The 25,111-nt window shown below is 47.3% G+C and overlaps 1 protein-coding gene across 4 annotated transcripts; it reads right to left on the bottom strand.

Annotated features, from left to right (window-relative positions):
- Positions 1 to 1,223: 1,223 nt before the first annotated feature.
- On the bottom strand, positions 1,224 to 24,391 carry TPM4 (tropomyosin 4). Of its 4 annotated transcripts, none has more exons than XM_053586715.1 (9): positions 24,182 to 24,387; positions 17,860 to 17,985; positions 13,656 to 13,789; positions 10,399 to 10,516; positions 9,778 to 9,848; positions 8,780 to 8,855; positions 6,675 to 6,737; positions 6,520 to 6,589; positions 1,224 to 1,682 (listed from the first exon to the last, which is right to left on the bottom strand). In XM_053586715.1, exons 1-9 carry the CDS (start codon positions 24,293 to 24,295, stop codon positions 1,600 to 1,602), a joined length of 855 nt encoding a protein of 284 aa, XP_053442690.1. In that variant the 5' UTR covers positions 24,296 to 24,387; the 3' UTR covers positions 1,224 to 1,599. The 4 variants fall into 4 exon arrangements, with proteins under 4 accessions (XP_053442690.1, XP_053442691.1, XP_053442692.1 ...); XM_053586717.1 differs by lacking the exon at positions 1,224 to 1,682 and adding an exon at positions 5,237 to 5,581 and having other exon boundaries at positions 24,182 to 24,391; XM_053586716.1 differs by lacking the exons at positions 17,860 to 17,985; positions 24,182 to 24,387 and adding an exon at positions 17,337 to 17,735.
- Positions 24,392 to 25,111: the final 720 nt, after the last annotated feature.

The following is a 25,111-nucleotide window of genomic DNA, read 5'->3' as shown; positions in this document are numbered from 1 at the left end:
CCTACTTCTTTGCTTTGTATGTACACTCATTCTTTTCTAATGCAGGCAAGAGAGACCTCCTTTCCTGCACTTATCTCATCTATTAAAATCCTACTCATTCACAGCCTGGCTTAGGCAGGGCTGGGGATAACAAAGGCTAGGGGCTTTTGAGTTACTAAGGTTAAGTGCTCTCATAGTATAAAGCAAATAAATAACACTCGCTAAGTTTCTGGCACAGGTACCTCCCTTTCCATCCCATTAACATTTGTTGTTCCCATAAATTTTAAAATTAACACATTTGTAGTTTATGTAAAAATTTATTTGACCAAAATGTAGAAAAGTGATAGTATTACATATGATACAGCTGCAAGAATCTAAAGAAAAGTGTGGATTTTATTCAATTGCACAATTTACTAGTGTATCTCCTGGGTAGTGTAATGCGTAATAAATAGGAGTGAAGGGGAGGGGATTCAGATAGGCTAAAAGCAGGGTGATTTTTAGTCATACCTGTAAACTTGATTTAGCCCCCACACTGTTGGGGGATGTGGAATGTTTCAGCTGAGATGTTAACTGAGAAAACAAATATAACAGCCAAAATGTGCAGCCTTGCCTATAAAATACTCCATATCCAGTTTAATCAGGAGTTTCTTGGTCTTCTTTTAACTTGGTTCCAAAGAAGGAATCAAATAAATAAATCTTCAATACGCCATTCTCTGAAGTATGGAAATGAAGTTACACCAATTACATTTCTATCTCCTTTGGTGCCAGAGAGGCCGTTTCTGCTAATAGAAAAAAACTCTTTGCTCAGTTTATTGATAGCAATCAATCTTTTTGATATGGCTGGTCCTAATAGGATTGAACACCATATTCCTGCTGAGTGGATGGCTTTATATCAGAACAGAAAAACATGAGTCATTATTGGACTAAGATACTTGCTCTTCAGAGAACAACATTTGAATGAAAGGAATATGTAGAACAACACACCACAGATCTATCCAGAAAATATTTGGGTAATTATTATGACTATTTTCCAAGCATTCTATGCTGGCTGCTCAAGAGAATGTTTGCTTTGCATAGTAGAGTGTGGAGAAGAGCCAGAATGATTAGGTTAATCTAGCTGTGGTTTGTGACTTCTCACAATAGCCCTTCCCTTGTTTTTTTTTGGCTCTGGATGGAAAAATCCCCACTCGTGTGATTGTCTCTGCCTCCTGTAGTTTGACCAACAGTGACCCAGAAGGTTATATTCTTCAGTGTTTTAAATTGATCTATGAGTAGAAATTGGATTCTGTGTTCTTGAAAGTGTGGGGCTATTCTTCCTAGAACCAAATGCCCTCAGTCTTAAAGAGAGTATGCTCAGTATGAAATACCCTGCCTACCTTAGTAATAAACGCAATTAAGGAAAATAAAAAAATATGAGCCGAAAAAGCTGGTGCCATTTGAAAAAAAGGAAGGAATAAGATTTAACTGGTGCTCAAAGCTTCTCTGATACAAAATATTTGGTCATGTATTCATAATTTGCTTGACATTTCCAGCAAGTGAAGATGCAATAACAAAAGAAACTTCTTACAAGAGAAGAGACATGGAGCTCTGGAGTTCAGTTGAAACAAGACTTCTGTTTGGTTATATACAGTTAAGTTCGTTTAGTGTCTGATCCAGTGTCTGATGTAAGCCCACGTTCTCTTCTTTGGCCTGGGCAAGTTTTTCTGGTGAGGATTAAGAGCGGAGGGGAGATAAATTAATAAGCATGTTTGTTAAAGGAAGAGAAAAAAAAGGTTTCTAAACCTCAGAGTGCCACAGTGAAAGTCACCGCAGAGAAAGTACTTTGTATTTTAATTATAGCAGAACACCATGGGACAATAGGGACCAAGCACCTATTGAGTCAGGATTTCAAGATAAAATACAGGATGCTTAGTTAAAGTGAATTTCAGATAACACCCTAATAATTTTTTTTGAGACAGAGTCTCAAGCTTTTGCCCTGGGTAGACTGCCATGGTGTCACAGCTCACAGCAACCTCAGACTCTTGGGCTAACGTGATTCTCTCTCCTCAGCCTCCCAAGTAGATGGGACTACTGGCGCCCACCACAATGCCCAGCTATTTTTTGGTTGTAGCTGTCATTGTTGTTTGGCAGGCCCAGGCTGAATCAGAACCCGCCAGCTCCAATGTATGTGGCTGGCACCCTATTTTAGTATAAGTATATCCCAAATGTTGCATGAAATATTCTTATGCCAAAAAAATTATTCATCACCTATCTGGTATTCAAATTCAACTTAATGTCCTATATTTTTATTTGCTATGTCTATCAAGTCTAGAGTCAGAATACCTGAATTTAAGTCCCAGTTTTACCACGGAAATAAACTGTTTAATCTTTCTAGGTCTCAGTTTTACAATATGTCAAATGGGGATAATAATAACCTATGTATGCTGTGGAATAAATGAGAATTGCTTCAGAACCTGTGACTTGCTACACAAACGTAAGATTTTAGTCCTAGATATGGGTGACGTAATACATTATCTCCCTGGTACCAGTTAATTAGTTCCTGCGCCATGGGTAGGAAAATGTTATCCAGTAACCCATCTTTCCTTTGGAGCTTCTGGGAGTGGTTGTTTAAATTCCAAGCATAGTTGTGTTATTGTGTCTGTGTATCTATAGCAATGCAGTCAAACCCCAGGTAAATGCAACATGGCTGAAATTTAGGCCAGACTTACTGGCATATTATTATATGGTTGAGCTGATGAAACAAGTTAAAAAAGCTATTTAGAGCTATGCACGAGAACATGGTTTGAGCTATGTAAAGAACTGGTTTGTAATGAGCGATGGCTGATTAAGGATAAGGCCAAAACTCATTAAAATACTGGAGGGAAGCAAAATGCCTCATAATATGTATAATCAGCCTGGAAACTTTTCAGAAAGAAAAATGACTGCAGAAATGGCATATTACAACTACTGACCTTTCCTTTGACAAACCTCTTTAAAAAAAAAAATCAAGTGACTGACCTGGATCTATCAGGTCTATCTAGTCTGGGTGAGTAAATATTAACTGAATGCTGACTATGTATGAGTCAATTTCTCCTTTATCTCAGTTAATCCTCAGAATAACTGAGATATCACCTTTACTTTGCAGGAAAGCTTATTCAGGGTTGCACAGCTAAAGTAGTAGAGCTAGGATTCAAACCCTGGTCTCTCAACTATAAGTCCTAACCTCACTTTACCATGTCACCTGGATTCCCTGGCATCTATTTTGTTATTAGGTCCTAGATAAAATTACTTTCCCTTAAGATGTTAATTGCCCTTGAGAATTGTGACAAGGCTCACAGACTATCAACAACATAGTAGTGCAACTCCATAGCATTATTCTCTGAAATTCCATTTAGGTGCTTAGTTATGTAGAATGACTGGATAGCCAGTCTGCGTAGTTATTTCAAAGGGTGGAGGCTACAAATGTCTGGAAAAATCCTGGGAACAGAGAGAGCAAACAAACAGTAGCCTCCTACATAGTCTGTAATCTTTCCAAGAGGGTATGGAAGGCAATATGTAAAGGGAATGTTTTTTTGTTTTCTGTTTTTATTTTTTTGAGACAGAGTCTTACTGTTGCCCTGGGTAGAGTGTCATGGTGTCATCATAGCTCACAGCAACCTCCAACTCTTGTGCTCAAGTGATTCTCTTGCCTCAGTTTTTCTATTTTTAGTAGAGATGGGGGGGTCTCACTTTTTGCCCAGGCTGGTCTTGAACTTGTGAGCTCAAGTAATTCACCTGCCTCAGCCTCCCAGAGTGCTAGATTACAAGTATGAGCCACCTTGTCCGGCCAGGGGAATAGTTTTTATAAAAGTTCAGGATGGGTGGCAGTTAGGAACAGGGAGAGGCTGGAGGTGGAAAAGTGTAGGTAGCTAAGGGGAGATGTATTTTGGAGGAATGAATATTAACAGTTGAGATCTTCCCATCTGAATTAAAAAATTATAGGATGAGGACTAACAAGTTAGTGACCAAAAATTGATGATTTAATTGTAGATTTGTGTGCCAATGCCAGGTTCAAAGGGGAGTTTGGTAGACGTGGGTTGGAGATCTAAATGTTTGTTTGCAGGATAATTTGAGGTGGTAGTGGTGAGATGCAGGAGAGAATTGGATAGACTATTTGAAATTTGAATTTTCTTGGGAAAAGTCTGTGTTTTTGATCACTAAAAGTATGACCTTTTATACCCACAGGCCAACCTTATGAGATGTTACTAAAGCAAGGTTCCTGGTTATAGTTAAGTATGAAGGGAGATAGATGTTAGCACCTCAGACAACTTTGTTTGGAACTCAGGAAAGAATCACCTCACTTCTTTTCTTTGATATCATAGCAGTTTTTACTCCCTTTCCCTGTCTGGGATGCTCTAATTCCTATACAGTCAGTTTCTTCACTGGTGAACTTCCTCCCAGGACTGAGGGATGAATGTTTCATGAACAATGAAGACATGGAAAATCCCATTCTCAGAGTATAACACAGAGAACAAATGACAAAAGAATAAGGAGACCAAAGTGCCACTGCCGCTATTTGAATACATAGCTCAAACCCTTTTCTTTTTTTTTTTTTTGTAGAGACAGAGTCTCACTGTACCGCCCTCGGGTAGAGTGCCGTGGCGTCACACGGCTCACAGCAACCTCTAACTCTTGGGCTTACACGATTCTCTTGCCTCAGCCTCCCGAGCAGCTGGGACCACAGGCGCCCGCCACAACGCTAGCTCAAACCCTTTTCAAGGGTAGCCTTATTTAGACACAGGCTTGCTGGTTTTTGCAAGTACTGCTGATTCTTAAGCTACTTAAGAGGACTATAGGGATGAGTCTCCATTCAAACAATTTCTATTTAAGGAAAAACTGTTGGCATGTAGATGCAGTTAGCTAACACCCATTTGAGAGCACATGCCAAACTTGCTTTTGTTTTTACTTCTTCCGAAAAGAATCATATCGGCATAACTTTTTTTTTTGTAGAGACAGAGTCTCACTTTGTCACCCTTGTAGAGTGCAGTGGTGTCACACAGCTCACAGCAACCTCCAATTCCTGGGCTTAGGTGATTCTCTTGCCTCACCTCCCAAGTAGCTGGGACTACAGGCGTCCGCCACAACGCCTGGCTATTTTTTTGTTGCAGTTTGGCCGGGGCTGGGTTTGAACCTGCCACCCTTGGTATATGGGGCGGTGCCCTACCAACTGAGTCACAGGCGCCACCCAACTTTTCTTTTTTGTAATGGGCTCTACATTTTGAGAGAAGGCTAACCACCTACTTTTTGTTCCAGCCACAGACAAGGGCATATATCTATGGTTCAAAGGCAGCAAGTGGAGAAAATGAGAATGAGAGGGCATGAAGATCAGGATTGCCTATTTTTATTTCAGACAAAGTCACAGACACATCAGAAGAAGGCTTGAACGATCAAACCAGGAGGCAGGCAACTGGAGTTCCTAGAAGCCCATGGGAGTGTAGGCACCACAGTGAGAAGGCAGACTTCAGTATTGCTAGGACAGAAGGCAGCACCCCAGCTGCCTCTCAGAGAGAGGTCATGTCGTTGAGAGCATGGTCCAGCTCTTCGCTGATAGCTTTGTACTTGAGCTTCTGAGTGTATAACTCATCTAGAGGGTGGAGGTCCCCAGGGAGAGGTACAGAAGGAGAGGTACAGGGTATAGATCATGAGGGTCAGAATGGAGTGCCACAGATGACCAACAAGAAAGGAAAACAAAAGTGAGAAAACAAAGCATGAACTAGAAGAAAGTTGCATTCTGTGTAAAGCAAAGGAAAAACAAAAGATCTACAGAGTGAGTTCTAAGTGGTCTGAGGTTCTGTACAGGATTAGCCATAATGAACCTTTAGAACAGTGGTGACGAGAAAAGGACAGAGCTTCCCCCGACCAACCCCTTGATCCCTTTATTTCTGACTTCTAGTGATGTTACCCAGGTTGTTTTCCTTATATGGAAACTTCACTTTCCAAACCACACACTGGGGTACATGGCCTGAAGAATGAGTTTTTGCACCCTTTCTGAGTGGGACAGAACATTTGAGAGATTTCATTTGAACCTCAAGATTCGGGACTTTCTAGGCTATGTCACGAAGAACACACGACAGAATTTTTAAAATTGGACTTCAACAAATTCTGGGCTATTTAGGTCTCTACATTCTCTATATTTGTTTTCTCATCTTGTGATAAGCTTTGAGCTCTCTGGGAGAGAACTTCTGTAAAAATGTAAGGCATTTTAAAAAATGCCAGGCATCTCTCAGAAATGAGCAAATTGAAGGACATTCTAAAGACTTTTATTTTTAAATCAGAGAGCCATATTTGGGTCTCTGATACTCACATGTGGACCTAATTAAGCAGAGATATTTTACTTCCTGAAAATGGCAACTCAAGTCTGAATTTGATTTGCACTGTCCTATTCCAGTGCTCCAGATGTGACATTACTTTGCACTTTGCTTAGGTGAGCAAAACCCAACTCTACCACTCCACAGATATCCCCAGCTGATTGTGGATGTTTCAGAGAGGAACCACAAACACAGTTAAATGGTTATTTCATACCTTCCAGGTCATCAATTGTCTTTTCCAGTTTCGCAACTGTTCTCTCTGCAAATTCAGCACGGGTCTCAGCCTAAAGAAGAAGAAAGGAGTTACTATCATTTTTCTAAGACCAGCCCCAGAAGAAACCTGAATTAGATAGGTGCAATCACACTCACCTCTTTCAGTTTATCAGAAAGAAGTTTAATTTCTTCTTCATATTTGTCCTCCTTTTCAGAATACTGTGGGAGAAACCAAAACACTGCTTTAAGAAAAGAAGAAAAAAAAGCATAAAAGAAAGCAGGTTCCCGACATGATTGCAAGAGGGACTTTGCCTAACAATTGCAATCAGTGTAACCTGGCTTATTGTACCCTCAATGAATCCCCAACAATAAAAAAAAAAAAAAAGAAAGCAGGTTCCCTATTTCTTGGAGAAAAGTGAGTGTACAAAAGCACTATAAACATGACTAAGAAGCAAAGTAGAGGCAGGGACCTTTCTAGGAGGAAGAAATGTGTGGGAAACACAGAATGTCCAGGAGAGCCTTTTAGAACTTGAGAGACAAGTACAATGGGGCCAATAATGGAAATTGATGCCACTCAGAGCCCTTTGTAGTAGTTGGCCCAGTGTTTCTAACCCCTTTTCCCACCAATTTCCCCAAGGTGCTAGCCACTCCCTGCATATAGACTCCTATCTTTAAGGCTTTGTCTATGAATGTGTCCATTAGCATGGAATATTCATCCCCCCCATGACTACCTATCAGAAATTATATTTGTCTTTCAAAGCTCAACTCAGATTAATATTAACTAATATTTGTTAACTGCTTGCCATGGTCCAGACACAGTTAATGTTATTACAGTTAAATGTCCTTAATCCCATTTTATAGATGGAGAAAGGGTCACAGAAAAGTTATCTAAGGTCACTCGGCTATTAAGTGACAAAGCCAAGACTGGAGGGTGACTCTGGAATTTGTGTTCCCATCAATCATCTCTCCTCGGTATCACCTTCCCCAAATTTCTATGATCCCTCTATTGTAGTCCTAAAGCAATTGTTAGTCAACCTCTTCCTCTTGATTAGACTCTCAGCCCTTTAAGAACAGAAGCCAGAGTAGAGTCACCGAAAGTTATGGTGTACTTTAAAATAACTAGAAGAGTGGAATTGGGATGTTCCTAACACAAAGAAATGATAAATGCTTGAGGTGACAGATACCCTAATTACCCTGATTTGATTAATACACATTGTACACCTGTACCAAAACATCACATGCACCTTATAAACATATACAACCATAATGTACCCATAATAATTAAAAATTAAAAAAATTTTTGTAAAAAGAGCAGAAGCCATATATAATCGTAACACCTACCCTTTTGGCCTAGCACACTGTTTGGCTTACACAGGCTGCATTTATTCCTTGCATATCCTGGTATCAGATATATACCAGGCACAATGCAAGTACTAGGGACATATCTCTGAACAAGACAGATATGTTCTCTGTCCTTAAAAACTTACATTCTAGCAAGAAAGGCATAAAATTAATTGGGTAGTTATAATGTGATAAACCATAGTGATAAGAAAAGAAGCAGATGGGACCACACAGTAAGGAAACATCTAATCTAGGTGCGAAATCAGTAAAGGAGTGATGTTTAAGCAGAGGCCTAAAGGACCAAGGAGGTTTATCGAACAGAGAGCAAAGGGAAGGTTATATCAGGTTAAGGGGATCGTCGTTTCAAAGAATTGTAAGTGATGGAAGAACTTGGAATGTCTGTGAAACAAGTTCAGTGCAACTGCAGGGAAGTAGGAGTGGGATCGTGAGGAAGAGATGAGGTGCGTACATAGCTCCTGATGCAGCTGTCACATAACAACTGTTTTGGGGTACTGTTTCAGCCTAAAAAGCCCAATTCTAACTCTGATACCTGCTGTTCCACCTTTGAGATGGTATTTCTGGGGGAACCAGGGGATTCAGGTGAGAGAGAGAGACTATATTTATATGATTATGCTCAGATCTTCCCAAGAGGAGTCTCATATTCCATCTCAATCCTTATATAAGGTGGAGATAAAAAATGCTACTAAGACACCATGGAAGAGAGTACCCAAGAGCCTGCATGAGAAATCCAGCCATAGGAAAGCTCTTTCTGTGAGGAAAAACCATGGCTGCTAGGCACCAAAGCTGCTGTTAACAAATAAACATCAGATTCCTGATACTCTGGCATGTTCCTGTGTACTTTGGGAGAAGAAAGTAACAACATCCAGCAAGCCACCCTCCAACTTAAGCCAACCACTAACCTTTTCAGATGCAGCCTCGAGTGATTTCAGATTGTTAGTGACATTCCTGAGTTCTTCTTCTAGGTCACCACATTTTCTGCACAAAGACAAAAGATTTTTGTGTCTTATAGTCCTTTACAGTGGGCAATTCCCCTAAAAGATGCTTTCAAAAGGAGAAACCTACACTGCTGGGGGGGGGGGGCAGAAGGAATGTGGGGAAAAATGTTAATGGATTTTTCTGAGATGCAATGCTGTGTACTTATCAAAACCCTATCATACCAGGCAGAGGCGAGGCAGTCTGAGGAGTATTTGGAGGCCTTCCTTGTAAAGCACTCCTGGGCTTCTGCCAAGGGTGAGGTATCAGGGACTTGTGAAATCTATGATTGATGAGGCAGGCTCTGGAAGGTGTAGGAACGAGATCCAGGCCAGGAGGCTGGGAGATTGCAATCAGAGTTCACACCGGACATTCCAGGAAGCAAGCCTGGAGTGGATTTATGAAACCAGATCTCATTCAGCACCATAGGATGCTCAGTGGAGCCAGATTCCTCATCTCCAAGACCAAGATGAGAGGTATTCTGGGGTCTTTTTGAGGTTGTAGGATCCTGGTGAGGCTTCTCACCTTCCTCTCAAGAATGTGTCATGGCCAAACACTGACACCAGAAACCAAACATTTAAACACTGACGGGGCAGCCTGCTTTCTTTAGGTTAGTGTTCTGTTAAGAAGGCACACCTCCTGAGATATCTTCCCTATAATAATGGGATTTCTGGGCTTCTCTGCAACCACTTGTCTCACTCTTATTTCCCAATGTCTTTGTGGGAAGAGTCCATACATGGGCAACACTTCCCAGGGGACTAAAAATAGCCACCATCTCTCTTTGTCAGCCATGCAAACAAACAGGAGAGATGAGCCATGAGTCCTGGATGCCTGTCTACTTGAGCACTCAAGGCCCTGGTCAGTGTCAATTCCTAACATAACTCCCTCCCGCTGTGCCCCAGCTCAGTCCCGTCCTGCCACTCACAGTTCAGACACCTCTGCACGTTCTTCTGCCCTTTCCAGCTCACCTTCCAGGATGACCAACTTACGAGCTACCTGCAGAGACAGAAAGGACCAATTGAGACTGATCCCCACCAGCTGCATCTACTAGGATGCCCACCAAGGTACAGACACCCCCACCCTGCCCATACCCTCTACAGTGTGGGGCCTTCTGCTGGTTTCTCAAGTCGAATATTTCTGGAGCCTAGAGGAAATCCTAATTCACTCCTTAGGCTCCAGAAATGAGGCAGATGAAGGGGAATAAAGGCTGAGTCACAGAAACAGGCAAAAGAGGGAGTGAGCTTTCACGCTCAGAAAATCCACAGCTGGAGACCATGATCCTCAATTTTTCACCAAACTATGCCAAAACACTCAGCTGATGGACAAGTGATTTGATCAGTTGATTTTCCTACCAAGAGACAAGTGTCCTCAGGACTTCTGGCATGGTGGGAGATATAGTTTCATAGCCAACTGGCTGTCCTGCACAAACATGTGCATGCAGAAGGACTGCTGACCTAATCACAGCTTCCTTTAGGCAGCCCCAGCATCCTCCCTATCAGCAGATCCATTTCCTCCTGCTTCCTGCCCACGCGCTAGTTCCACTCACCTCCTCGTATTTGCGGTCAGCCTCTTCAGCGATGTGCTTGGCCTCTTTGAGCTGCATCTCCTGAATCTCCATCTTTTCCTCATCTTTCATGGCCCGGTTTTCTATCACCTTCATTCCTCTGCAAGGAGCAACCCCATCGTCACCACCATTCACTCAAATACCTCCACCCGCATCTCATGTAAAGGCATCTCTGATCCACCATACTGTAAGATGAAAACTCTGTAGGCTGCTTGGTGCCTGTAGCACAGTGGGTACAGCGCCGACCACATACACCAAGGCTGGTGGATTCAAACCCTGCCCGGGGCCAGCTAAACAACAATGACAACCGCAACAAAAAGCTGCGGCAGCACCTGTGGCTCAAAGGAGTAGGGCACTGGCCCCATATACTGGAGGTGGCAGGTTCAAACCTGGCCCCCGGCCAAAAACTGCAAAAAAAAAAAAAAAAAGCTGGGTGGTGTTGTGGGTGCGTGCTGTCCCAGCTACTTGGGAGGCTGAGGTAAGAGACTCGCTTAAGCCCAAGAGTTTGAGGTTGCTGTGAGGTGTGACGGCACAGCACTCTACCAAGGGCAACATAGTGAGACTCTGTCTCAAAAGCTCTGTAGGCCCTGCCACCATCAAGCTCACATTGACTAAATCTTTACTGATAGCTGGGCACTATTCTAAGTGCCTTAACCTTCATGACTGCCCTATGAAGTAGGTATTTTATCCCTATTTTACAGATGAAGAAACTGAGGTAGAGCAAGCGGTTAAGTAACTGGCTCAAGGTTACACTGCGACGTGGCAGAGCTAGGACACTTGGCAGTCTGGCTGCAGAATCTGTGCTCCCCTTCCATACTTCACTCAATAACTAGTGATACTTGTAAGCTAACAGTGGCCACATTGTAATTCAAGAAATTACAATTACAGCTGTGCTAGCTGGCTGTGGAAATGCCAAGGAGCAGTGATGAATTCTACTGCAGCTGGGGTTAGAGGGTAGGTCACAAAAGGTTTTCTAGAAGAGGTGACATTTAATGCTAGGCATCCAAAGGTAGGAAAGAGTCCGCAAATGAACAAGGAGAAGAAGGGTATTTTGTGGTGAGGGAGAACTGCACAAGAAAGCCCTAGAGAAACAAGAGAACAGATAAGTCTAGAAACTGACAAGGGGTTCAAAGTTCAGGCTGGATGCTTGAATGGCATGGTAAGGTGTGGGGGACGGGCGGCAGAGAGGACCTGGTGATGGATTTCAAAAATAGGAGTGAGTAGAAATCAGAATGATGGACAGACTGCATGGGAAGATTAGGTAAGAGGCAGGTACCAATGAGGTAAGGGATGAGGAGGGCCTGAACTAAAGTTGGAACTCTGGTACAACTCAGCTAACTGACCATGAAATGTGTCTTGAGTCATTCTGATCTTCCCTGCCTGGAATGGATACGGTAAGGTCAGAGACCCCAAAGAAGAGGCCAACCTGTATAGTAGAGCATTGATGTGTGGTGTTCCCACCCAGAGTGGAGGACTATACACACACCCATTTGGGCTGTCATTCCCATGTTCAGCTGTCAAAAACACCCTCCACACCTGTACAAAGCCTTACTCCTCAGCATGTGAGTATGCCTGCTGGGATGTTTATTGTTTGAAACCTTTTGTAGTAAGTAATTAAGGGTTCAAAGTGACATGTCCAAAGCAAGAAATTCAAGGCAATGGAAGGACTTGAATGTAGATGTCTAGTTCTAAGTGTAGAATTCTTTCTATTGGGTGGTGCCTGTGGCTCAGTCAGGTGCCAGCCCCATATACCAAGGGTAGCGGGTTCAAACCCGGCCCCGGCCAAACTGCAACCAAAAAATAGCCGGGCGTTGTGGTGGGCGCCTGTAGTCCCAGCTACTCGGGAGGCTGAGGCAAGAGAATCCCTTAAGCCCAGGAGTTGGAGGTTGCTGTGAGCTGTGTGAGGCCATGGCACTCTACCGAGGGCCATAAAATGAGACTCTGTCTCTACAAAAAAAAAAAAAGAATTCTTTCTATTGAAACATAGCAGTCTCCAACAAGGATGTCACCAGAGGCCTCTCATAACATGATGCAAACAAGCTATTGGCCTTCTCAGGCTCTTCTGGTTTGCCCCCGAGGAGGCCATTGAAGTGAACATCCTGCCACGCTGGGAACACAGGTAGCAGTTGATCCAGGCACCAGGCACAGCCTCCTCATGACTGCCTTCTTCACACTTCCCCATTACCACTCTGAGCTGCCACCTTCACCCTCTATTTAGTGGCTGAAGCAGCAGAGCCTGCTCCCTCCATCCTGGCTGTTCCACTACACAGAAGGAAATTTCCAACTTGGGCAACATGCAATCTTTAAGATCCCTGGTAGAGGGCGGCGCCTATGGCTTAAGGAGTAGGGCGCCAGCCCCATATACCAGAGGTGGCAGGTTCAAACCTGGCCCTGGCCAAAAACTGCAAAAAAAAAAAAAAAAGATTCCCTGGTAGATTTCTAATCTCTGATTAACAGTTACAACAGCACAATGAGAAATGAATCCTTTGGAGGAGTTTAAAGTGGAAAATCATGGTGGATTCTTATTGGTCAAGTGAAAACTCTGGTGTGATTGCATGGCAGATACTATGACCATTTGGCCGGCCCACATCATTGCTGCACAAGGAACCCATTTACCACCACACAGAGACTGCTGCTTCTGTGAATTACACAAACTACCCTCAGTCTTCCCAGAGCCTGTGCCAAGGCGTGTCAGAGAATGATCCTGCTCCTCAAGGCAGAGCACTTTGTTGGAGGCCTGAACACAGTACAAATGCTATGAGGGTGAGAAGCACTGCCCACTGCAAGGACATTAACTGTGCTAGTTTGCACATGTCCCTAAAATATAGCTGTCACCATCTGAGAGGCAAAAGCCTGCCTGACAGCACTACTAACAATCATCGATGCAGACAGCCCATTCCAAGTTGTCATTTCCCCTTCTCATATCACCCTAAAAATTGATGTCTTGAAACTACCAATGAAAAGCAGAGCTTTGCAAACTGCCCACCACAGACAGTCACACTTGCAGTCTTGTATATGCCCATGTTTTGCCTTTCTCTGCTTGTTGGAAGTTTTTCTTTATGGCCACCATAAGGATAGACATCTCTACACACAGTGTGATTGTTTGCAAAGCACTGTCATTTGTTTGTGGACATGCACATGTCCATATGGTCTTGTCTACTCACACCCCAGCTCTGGGAGGTCAGTACGATCCCCATTTTCCAGAAGCAAACACTGACACCACAAAGAAGCATCCTTACCTCTCGCTCTCATCTGCAGCTTTTTCTGCCTCCTCCAGCTTCTGGAGGGCTGTGGCCAGACGTTCTTGAGCCCGGTCTAACTCCTCCTCAACTAGCTGGATGCGTCGATTGAGAGCTGCCACATCACCTTCAGCCTAGGGAGGTCAGAGGTGCAGCCAAATTAAGAAATACCAAACCAGGGTGGTGCCTGTGGCTCAAAGGGGTAGGGCGCCGGCCCCATATGCCAGAGGTGGCGGGTTCAAACCTAGCCCCGGCCAAAAACTGCAAAAAAAAAAGGAAGGAAAGAAAAAAAAGAAATACCAAACCAGCCACCAATGGGAGCCTCCCCTGCACCCTTTTAATTCCCTACAAAAGCCTACTCAGGAATCCAGGCTATAAGGAACTCACACTTTCTTGTTTAAAGAATGTAAAGTATCAGTATAATCTTCCCTGAAAATGTCAAGGAACATCCACCCACTCAGTGACAAAGGTAAGTGTCCCAGTCTGTGACGGGCACTCACATCAACAGAGAAGAGAAACAAGTACACTGTGTGCTCCAAGATGACAGTGCTGGGCTCTCCAGCAACTCTTAATAGAGCCAATGTTAGGATAAGACCTAATGGAGTCTCCTCCCTGAAAAAGACACTCAGTGCTACCATGTAGAGGGTTCTAGGGCTCACTGTGGTATTCCTGGAGAGGTACCAGTGACCTCTTAGCTCATCCTGTCCCATAAGATCCACTCTCTCTCATCAGAATGGCAAGATAAATGCTAGAATATGGTAGCCTCAGTTCAATGTTGACCATACCATTAGCAAGGGTGAGAGGGAGGCAGCCCAGTCAGAACACCATCCTTAACTAAGCCTGGCTGAGATGGGACAAAAAGCTATGAGAAGGAAAAGAAAACTTGGTTACAGGTATGGAGATTATCTGAAACACATTATTGGCTTTTCCAGGAAGGAAGTTTGGCAGAGTGCATAAAAACAGGAATTCCAGGGTCAAAAAGTGCTGGGTCAGAATCCCAGTTGGCCAGGCATGATGGCTCACACCTGCAATCCTAGCACTCTGGGAGGCTGATGTGGGAGAATCACCTAAGGCCAGAAGTCTGAGACCAGCTTGAGCAAGAGCAAGACCCTGTCTCTACAAAAGATAGAAAAATTAGCTAAAAAGCACAGGTAGAAAGTCAGGAAGGCTTCTCAATCCGCGTTCCAGAAGCAGAGAACTTCTAGGACTTCAAAGGTGTTTCTAGTCACAGTGTCCTCTGAAACACTAACGTGGAGAATCCTATAAAGCCACTGGTTAACTGTCTTAAGAAATGTCACCTCCTCCTTCTGAGGAGTGGGTGCCTTTCATTCTTTTAAATTGTATAAACCTTAACTTCTCCTAACACCTTCAGCAACTGGGGTAGAAATCAATTTTTATTTTCCTTTTAAGAGTTTTTAGTATAGTTACACAATTCTGCAACTAACATCACTAATTCTAAAACATTTTCATCACCCTGAAAAGCCACATGTTCATTAGCAGTCAGGGAATTAATTTTTAAGATCATATAGAGGTGCTTGATTTGTGAATCTTAAAAAATAAAAGTGAGTAACCCTTATGTGGGAAATTCTGAATCCTAAATACCATGCCTTTGGCAGATTTTCAAATGTCTGGACTTGAAAGAGGTCTGATATACACACACATGTACATAGTATTATATATGTATATATTTTTGAAAAACTGCTAGTCACTGCTAGTCATGTTGGGCTCCACCCCTTCCTGCAATCAAAGCCTTACAAAGGATTTCCCTTATAAGGTAAAAGAGGCTTGCTAGATACATGTGGCAAAGGAACAGGAAGATGTCGGGTTAATCACACAAAAATCTAAACGAAACCAGCTGTGGAGGCAGGCCCAGAAGTCTGCCACACGCCAGGCTCTTGGCTTATTCTCCAAGAGACTGAGAGAGGCTTTTTTTTTTTTTTTTGGTCTCCTGGTTTCAGTTCCTATGCCCTGGATCCATCTTAAGCCTTTCCCTCTTCTGACCAAGAGAAGCATACTTTGTAAAGTGAACTTTTTAAGAAATCTTAAACTTTCCCAAAACATCTTCCCTCTCAACTGGACTGTCCCCATTCCTAAGTCTTGGCTGGTGGCTGAGGGCCATTTTGAAGCAGAAGTAATTGTTCTCCAGCGAGATGGCTTGGGATGAGATCAGAGAGAGAGAGTTATGTAGTTAGGTGTGTGAAAAGAGGCCAGACCAGCTACTGTTTGAGGTTTACGCTGGGTTTCTAATGCCTCCTTAGGTCAAAGGAGCCCTTATAAAGGATGAAACACTTCAACCCGGGCCAGCACTGAAGAGAGGACAGCCAGAGTCTGGGCACTTCCTATAATTGTCAATACACACCATCTGACCCAGCATCTTTTACACTTCTGAGGTCTGCACTCTGAGCCACAGCACTCAGCTTTCACAGTCCCTAGGCCTCAACCCCCTCTCCCTGCAACATGTCTATCTTGTCTCTGAGTCTTTGCACACCCAGTTCTCTTGTCCCAGCGAACTTATCTATACTACAAGACTCTGCTCAACCTCCATTTTGAAGCCTCCCCTGTCCGCCGCCGCTTGGATGTTTTCCTGTCATATTCTCGCAACAAAGCACAAAAACCTTCAGGAACACAAGCCACACTTCGTTGGCCTTATTTGTCTGCTTCTGCTTGCTTCCATTACACTGTGAACTCATCCTAGGATAGAGGAAGGGAACAAAAACTACGAATTGTGCACCTACTGTGTGCCAGAAATCATGTTGGGAGATACTACTCTTGGGACTCTCCCACCTACTGGCCGGGAGGGTATCAGTATTATCACCTACTTTACAGACTAGGAGACACATTCCCAGAGATTAAGTACCAAGTCATACAGCTGGTAAAAGGTATGAGATGGGATTAGAATCCAGATCTGTCCCAAGGGACAGTCAGGGGACACTGAGACCCCCTCCTTTTTCAGACTTGTTGTCTATCTCAGAACCCCCCCCCCCCAACATACAGCAGAGGAACACCGTAGGAGCTCAAAGATAGTCTAGGGCCCAGTGCTAACATTTCAGGGGCCTTCAGGACGACACCGGGTCTTGCGGCCCTACAGAAAACCGAACTTACGCTGTCCCACCCCCACCCGCCGCGGCCTGAATTAGACACGTCGCCGCCGCGCCCCTGGGAACGGTTGGGAAAGTTTGGCAGGAGCCAGGAAGCCGCGAAAGAGGCGAGAAAGTGCGACGCCCCGCGCCCCCACCCCCCAACCCCACTGCCGAAATCGGTGTCGGCTGGTCAAACCCCAGACAATGGAAGCTCAACATTTCTATCCTCATTCCCGCCTCCAGGTCCAGTCACGGGTTCCACCCAGCCCTGGACTCCGGCGCCAGTCCCAAGTCGGAGCCGGCAGGCATCCCGCTCCCACCTCTCCACCCCGGGATTGAGCACCCCTCCCAGCCCCATCCCCCCTTTCCCGCTCAGCCGGCCCAGCCCGACGCGGATGCGGTGCTCCCTCCCGCGTCCCCAGGCCCAGGAGGAAGGATGGCCGCGGAGAAAGGGGTGCGGGGTACAGGTCTACGATCCGGCGCCGCAGGGCGGGAGGGCGCGAAGGCGGGCGGGGAGCGCGGGAAGGCAGCGGCGCCGGGAGAAGGGAAAAAGGAGGGCGCGCCGGGCCGGGGAGTGCGGGCGCTGGGCTGGGGCGCTCACTTTCTCGCGCCGCTCGCGCTCGCCGTCTAGCTCCCGCTGCAGGCCCTGTGCGCGGTCCTCCGCCTCATCCGCCTGCTGCTGCAGGGCCTGGATCTTGCGTTTCACCGCCTCCAGGGAGTTGAGGCCGGCCATGGCGCGGAGGCGCACGCAGCGGGCAGAGGGCAGCGGCGGGCGCTCGGCTCGGCTCGGCTCGGCTCCGGCGAGAGCTGCAGCAGCCGCGCCCAGACCCCCGCGCCTTTGCCTGCGCCCGGGCCACCCCCGCCTCTCCCCGCCCCCAGCCCGGCTGCCGTCGGGGCGATGAGGTCACCCGGCCCGGCCGCCGACGTCAGCACCTCTGGGGGAGGGCCTGACGTCGGCACCGCTGGCCGCAGCTGCTGGAAAGTGCCCCTTTTCGGGACTTATTTGGAGAAAGTGCCGGGAGGCACCGCCTCCTCCTCCTTCTCTTCCTCGGGCGCTTCCCGCCCGCGGGATCCCCGGGTTCCCGCCTGGCCCTGCCACGGCACCCCCTTTACTGCGCACGTACGTCGGAGGCTTTCTTCTCGGTCAGCTCCAGCTTCTCTTGTGCTTCCTTTAGGTCCTCAGAGTATTTTTCCAGTTCGTCCTCCGTCCCTTTAAGCTTCTTCTGGAGGTGCGTCAGCTCCTCCTCCACCTGGGGACAGATGGGGGGACCCATCAGCTTGGGGGCAACGACCCTGTAGTGCAGGGGTGTCCCCCTTATTCACAAGAGCCTTTGTCTTTCTCCCTGGGCTTAGTTTCCTCATCTGTAAAACAGGGTTAACAATTCTATGCATCATTCAATAAATGCTACCTGTTAATAGGGCTCTCACATCCTTCGCTTGTTTTGGGGACCACCTGTTCTTATCCTTGTTAGAGTTCCCGGTTCTCTTAGGGAATCATATACAGTTTTGGGAAACCGAAGCGTTTCCTGGAAACAGGTTCAGTTTTCCATTTTCAGTTTCAAGGTTGCAGCCTCCCGGTGATCCTGGGAAAAGTATAATAAGGGTGTCTGGATACCGGCTACCTATCCTCACTATCCTCAGTCTATCTCCCTCTATTTCTGCTTGCCCCCCACCCCCCTCGGCAAGCCAGGAAACTTTCTAAGGAGTGGGTCTGGCCCCCCTCCCCGCTGTTGCCCAAGGCAGTGGTCCTCAGAGGGGCGTGGGGGCCTTGGCTAGAAGAAACCCATCCCTCAAGAATCACTTTTTTTGAAGGCTCAGGCTAAATTTTTAAAATTCTTGTCTATTTGGTGTGTTCACTTAATAAAAATGTCCCCTACTTTCCCCAATTTTTCAGTAGTTTCTGTTTATCCTTAGGGTCTGCCTCCATCCTCCTGCCACCCCCAATTTGAGATGCTCAGGTCTGTGGGATATAAACCACATTCCTCATCACACCTCCATCAGCCCCCATCACACTGGTCAAGAGTCAGCTGGGAAAACCTTCCCTGCCACCTCCAGGCTGTATCTTCCTCCCTCCACCCCCTTCTCTAGGCTGGGGTGGTGGTGTCCAGCTCATGTCTTGATCTGACTTGTGTCTCAGGCTGTTGTCCCCCGGATCTTATACATTATTCCAGGGTGCCCAGGCAGCCCTCACTGGATCCATTCCTTCACTATCCCGCCTCTTCACAACTGGAGGCCCAAAGAGGTGGCATGACTTTCCCCAGGTCACACAGTGTAGGATTTGAACTCACTGCTGAATACAAGCTGGTTATGAACTGAATGCTTTTGCCTCACCCCCCATTCATATCTTGAACCCCTCATCTCCAATGTGATGGTAATTTGAGGATGGGGCCCTTGGGAGGTGGTTAGGTTTAGGCGAGATCGTGAAAGTAGACCTTCCAGTGATAGGATCAGGGCCCAATAAGAAAAGGAAGACACCAGACATCATCCTGCTCAGTGTAAGGACACAGTAGGAAGGCAGCTGTCTAAAGCCATCTAGAGAGCCCTCACCAACCACCTTGATCTTGGACATCCTGTTTCCAGAACTGTGAGCAATAATTGTCTGTTATTTAGGCCAGCCAGTTTATGGTGTTTTGTTATAAATGCCTGAATTGACAAAGACAATGTTGGTCCTGTCCCTCACAGGACCAGTTAGGCTTTCTTTCCTCTATGACTTGCTTCCCCAGGAGGGTATGTTATTCTAAAAGCTGTTCTGCAACTAGACCAAGCTCCGAATCTGATCTGGGTTATTTGCTCACCCCTGAGACCATGTACAAAATGTACCAAGTGCTCTGTGTATGTTTGCATGCACATGCTAGTGTAAATTCTTAAAAGGCCTCCTGCCTCAGGGCAGTATCATCTTGGGGCTTCCCGTCCCAGAACTTGCTGAGTGTCCTACTGCTGAGCTGAGGGATGGAGAAAAACATGGTGGGGAGGGTGGCACCAGAGACTGGGAGTTTGGCTTAAGTTACTGAGGTGCCCTGCAAGGGTCTCTAGCTGGGGTGCTGTGGACAACAGGGAGGGCTGGTCTATCTGAAGTCCCCAGGGGCACACCAAGGATGGCCATGGTCATCCAGGGGCAGGTGACAGGGCCCACCCAAGGGCTGATAACAGCTTCAGCCAAAGTCAGGGTTTACAGGGCCTGACTTTGACCTCTAGGCAGTTTGGGGTAGAGGGGAAGCCTAGAAGCCTGACACCAAATCCCAGCCCTGTGACTCATTTCCTATTCTGGCCTCAGTTTTCCCATCTGCAGAACAGAAGCCTTGTCATGGTGGTCTCTGAGCACCTTAGCAGCTGCTTTTGAACTTCTGCTTTGACTGAGAAAATGAGCCAGTTTCCTTAAAGATATTTCATAGGTCAGTCCTGACCCAGCTTCCTTCCATATCTGTGGATCACAGCATTTACTAGGCACCAACTGTGTGCCCAGCACAGGACTCTCTTAACATGTAAGAAGAGTGAGAGAAAAATCTGACAGCTCCGGACTCATCAGGGTTTAAAAATGGCTTGGGGTTTTGACAATATTTTTTGGTGATGTTAGACAAGATGGGTATCAGGCATTTAGAATATACCAGGCATTATAAATATTAACATTATAAATATTAAGCTGGTTTGCTTGCCCACTTTCTGCTGGGAGGACTCTGATTGGTCTTCCATATGCCCTCAGTGGCCTGTTCTGCTTCCCTGAGCGGAGTCCTCACCATACCTTGGGCACTCCCAGCTTCTCTCTCTCCCTCTGGCATAGCCCTGACCTCTGAGCTGGGGACATCTGTGTTTAACTCTGTCTCCCCTAGCCTGGGACTCCTAGGGGGTCAGTCCTGAGGTCAGGGCTGAAGTCACTGTGGGCCCAGCATTGGAACACTGTGGGAAGTTTGTGGAATGGTTCAATATCACAACCTTAAACTCTTCAGCCGTAGGGGGTGGCTATGAAAAATAAAGAAAGCTGACATGCATTGGCTTTGTTTTCTTCTGTCCAAATTCCATGCAGCCTTGCCCTACAAGTCATTGTCCTTCTATGGACTTCAGTTTCCCTGCCTGTGAGACAGCCAGAAGGATCAAGGGCTGCACACCTTAGTCCCTGCAAACAGGCCTTAGGGCAGGACTGCAGCAGGAAGTGGGGTCAAAGGCCAGTTGTGGAGGATGTCACTGATCTGGGAGGGGGCAGACAGGAAGTGGCTGGGGCTGGCCTGCTTTGTCCTGTTCCCACACTAGAAAGGCAGAACCAGGAATCTGGACTTTGCTGAGCATCCCTGGGTCAGCCTAGCCCTGAGATGTGCTTTCTCTGGCCTCTTGCTGCATAAGGCACTCTAAGTAGTTTGAGTTGCTCACCACCTCCTACCTCGGTTCCCAGGTAGGACTAGCCACCCGCTGCATGGGTCTCTGGTTGCTACTTTGGACCTCTGGGGTTTTGGGTTCCACACCCAGCCATCAGAGGACATTGTCTGCACCCCTTTCACACATGAGAACACTGAGGGCTCAGGGATATGCAGGAAAATGCCCTTCTCTGAGTCACAAATCTAGAAGAAGCTAAGTTCACCCCAGTAGGGTAGCTTTGTGGGCAAAAAAAAAAAATTTTTTTAAAGCATAATGAAAAGTCCAGGTAGAGGCTGGAGAATCTGTCCTCACCTCATTGGCCACATGCCTGGCTAAAGGATTTACGGATCATTCCCTTTTGAACTTGTGGCTGCCTATGGGAAATAAGCTGCATCAGTCACTCACACTTTAGTGAGAATTAGAGCCATAAATTTGCTTCTGTCTGTATCTCTGTCTAAGTCCTTCATGTGAGGGCTAAATAATGGCTAGAAGCTGGTAGTCCAGGGCCCAGCACAGGATGGACCTCTGTGTTTGCCAGGGAGAGGCAAGGGAAGGAGGAGTGTGTGTGTGGCAGGACATTGGGGGATGGGGAGGTCCAAAAGGGAAGTAGGGTGGGGCAAGAAATAAACCCACATTTATTGAGTGCTTACTCTGTGCCAGAGGCTGGGCCAAGGGCCCCGCCTGCACAGTCACCTCTAATCCTGCTATGGTGGCAGTGAGGGAGGCTCCACTGTTACGTCCTTGTCTCACACATGTGGCCATCAAGGTACAGAGAGGTTAGGAGGGTGTTTGCTCTGGTCACCCAGTAACCTAGCTGCAATTCAGACATGGCCAGTGTGAGCTCAGAGCTGCTGCCTTTACCTGCCAGGTTGGCCTGGCGCCTAGACTGGGCAGGGCTGGATGCTCGCTGCCACCAACCTGGATGTCTCCCTCCTGGGTGTCTCCCTGGGTTTATCTGAGACCTGGATGCTTCTGAGGGCTTGGCAGTTGACCCTGGGGTATGGTAAGCCTTGTGGGGACACCTTTCCTTCTCCTCTCACTGCTCCCGTCACCCAGACCTAGATGACTGACTTCTGTTCTGTTCCAGGCCTCTGCTTACTGCCCCTCATTAGCTCCTTGATACACCCCTAGTGCCAGGGCCTCCTGGGACTCTAGTCCCCAAAGCCCTTGGTCTGGGTGGTCTCCTGGAACACTGGGGGATGGAAACTGATCTCTATGCCCTCTGCCCGCCATGAGTAGACCACTTACCCCTGACCGCAGGATTATAGCAGTGATGGCAGGGGCATTCCCAGATTTACAGGGACACTTTGAGATTCTCAGGCTCACTCTTTTTTTTTTTGTAGAGACAGAGTCTCACTTTATGGCCCTCGGTAGAGTGCTGTGGCCTCACACAGCTCACAGCAACCTCCAACTCCTGGGCTTAAGCGATTCTCCTGCCTCAGCCTCCCGAGTAGCTGGGACTACAGGCGCCTGCCACAACGCCCGGCTATTTTTTGGTTGCAGTTTGGCCGGGGCCGGGTTTGAACCCGTCACCCTCGGTATATGGGGCTGGCGCCTTACCGACTGAGCCACAGGCGCCGCCCCATCTCAGGCTCACTCTTAACTCACCTTCCACCCTGGCCCCCAGGCCCCATCTTTTCACCCCCATTGCAGGTCATAGCCCTGGGCCCCCACCACACACCCATGCGTGGGGCCACCCTCCCTGGGCAGCCTCGGTGTGAACTTACAGGCTCCAGTCACGGTTGGGTGTTCCCAGATACATGGCATAGTGTCACTCATACTCACACACACCTCTGCCACCCTCTCTTCTGTGTGCACATATGCCAGCAGAAAGATACACTCATTCAAACATGGGCACGCACACCAACAGAAACACAGCTACTGACATCCACACATACACACCAGCAGTCACACACACATATGCACATACCCCACAGAAACACAGTCACACACACACACGCACAGAGACATAATCACCGACACACACCAACAGAAACACATCACCACACACACACATGCCCCAACAGGAACACACACTCATCCAAACAAGCACAACCCCACACACATACATCTCAGGAGAACTTGCTGTCACCCTGACACACACACACACACACACACACACACACACACAAACACATGCCAGCACAAGCAGGCAGCCAGTCACTGTCAAAGCAACTTTCTTTCTTTTTTTTTGTAGAGACAGAGTCTTACTTTACCGCCCTCGGTAGAGTGCCGTGGCGTCACACGGCTCACAGCAACCTCCAGCTCTTGGGCTTACGTGATTCTCTTGCCTCAGCCTCCCGAGTAGCTGGGACCACAGGCGCCCGCCACAACGCCCAGCTATTTTTTTGTTGCAGTTTGGCCGGGGCTGGGTTTGAACCCGCCACCCTCGGCATATGGGGCCGACGCCCTACTCACTGAGCCACAGGCGCCGCCCACAACAACTTTCACATAAGCGCACACACCGCCAGACTCTCCCCTCTACCGACTCACACTGACACCACATGTCTACACACAGTCACACACATCCACGCTCTTTCACACGCAGCTCCCTCCACACTCACACCTCTCCTCCTACCCTCTCCATCTCACAGTGACCTTAACCCTCATCCTCTCTCCAGTCAAAACACACGCACACACAAACAGCACAGACCGTACAACACAGGTACACACGTAGAAATGCTCAAACACACACAAATACACTTATACACAGACACATGAAATTGCTCAAATACACACAAATATGCTTACATTCCCGTGTTAAGAAAATCTAGTATACCCCCTCCCTTTTGTACAAATTTTCTCACTTTTACTTTTACCCTCTCCTGTCTCTCTCTCCTGTCTCTCTCTTCCTCTCCAATTCACCTTGTTCCCACTGACCCTGCTGAGGATGGGGCCCCCTGCTCCTCTCTCCGTTTCCAGCTCAGGCACCCAATTCCCGGGAAGACAATGGCGCCTCACTCTTTCTCTGCCCTCACCTCAGCAGGTTTCTGTGCCCACGCGTCCTCCGCCCCAGAGCCTGGCCTTCCCTGGCTGGGGAGCAAGCACAGAGTGGGTGCTGGGCAGCGTGGTGCAGCCCAGCAGAGAAGGGCAGCTCACCTGCTTGCATTTGTCCTCGGCGGCTTTCTTATCAGCCTCTGCCTGCTCTGCCCGGTCAATGGCATTCTCCTTGTCCAGCTTCAGCATCTGCATCTTTTTCTTGATGGCCTCCATGTCTGGGCGCTGGGGTGGGAGTCACGGGCTCGGGGGGGGGTGGCTGTGGCTTCTGTGGGGCTGAGTGAACCTTGGAGGGTGGAGGACAGGCCCTTATAGCCTTCCAGGGTGCACCCGCCCTGCTGCTGGGTGAGTCTTGGAGGAGGCCCAAGCCCAGGCCAACCGGGCCAGCCACCACTCGCTTGCTCAGGAGGATTTGGCCAGCTCACCGGCTCCCCGCAGCTCTCGCCTTATTTGGGCCTAGGGTTTTCTTAAAGGGAGGGAAAAAAAAGGCCTGTACCATTTCCATTTTTAACCTGGTGACACAGGTCCTGTGTGGGCATGAGAGCATAGCACAGGCCCAGAGGGAACTGTAGTAGCAGAGCCTGGGGGTGGGGGCACTCCAGGTGGCCTCAGTTTCCCCATCTGTCATTGGAAAGATTGAAGAGAAGCTGTGGGTGGATGTAGGGTCTGGGTGCTGTGAAGTGGGAAAGCTCCTATCCTCCTTCCTCCTCCCTTCTATGGGTCAGTTTTCTGTCCCAACTTCTGCCACCACGCCAGGGACCCTTCCTGGATTACTGCCACCTATTTCTGCTGGGTCTCATTCTCATCATCTTCTTCCTCTGACTCTTTCCATGACTGTCTCTTTGTCTCTCTCCACCTCTTTTCCTTTTATTTCTTTTTTTTTTAGACAGAGTCTCAAACTGTTACCCTCGGTAGAGTGCTGTGGTGTCATAGCTCACAGCAACCTCAAACTCTTGGGCTCAGGCAATTCTCTTGCCTCAGCCTCCCAAGTAGCTGGGACTACAGGCACCTGCTACAATGCCAGGGAATTTT

Source organism: Nycticebus coucang, chromosome 3, assembly GCF_027406575.1.
Source record: "Nycticebus coucang isolate mNycCou1 chromosome 3, mNycCou1.pri, whole genome shotgun sequence".
In the NCBI taxonomy this organism is placed as follows: domain Eukaryota; kingdom Metazoa; phylum Chordata; class Mammalia; order Primates; family Lorisidae; genus Nycticebus; species Nycticebus coucang.
The sequence above is the reverse complement of the archived record's forward strand: the minus strand, read 5'-3'. Positions and strand labels throughout refer to the sequence as shown.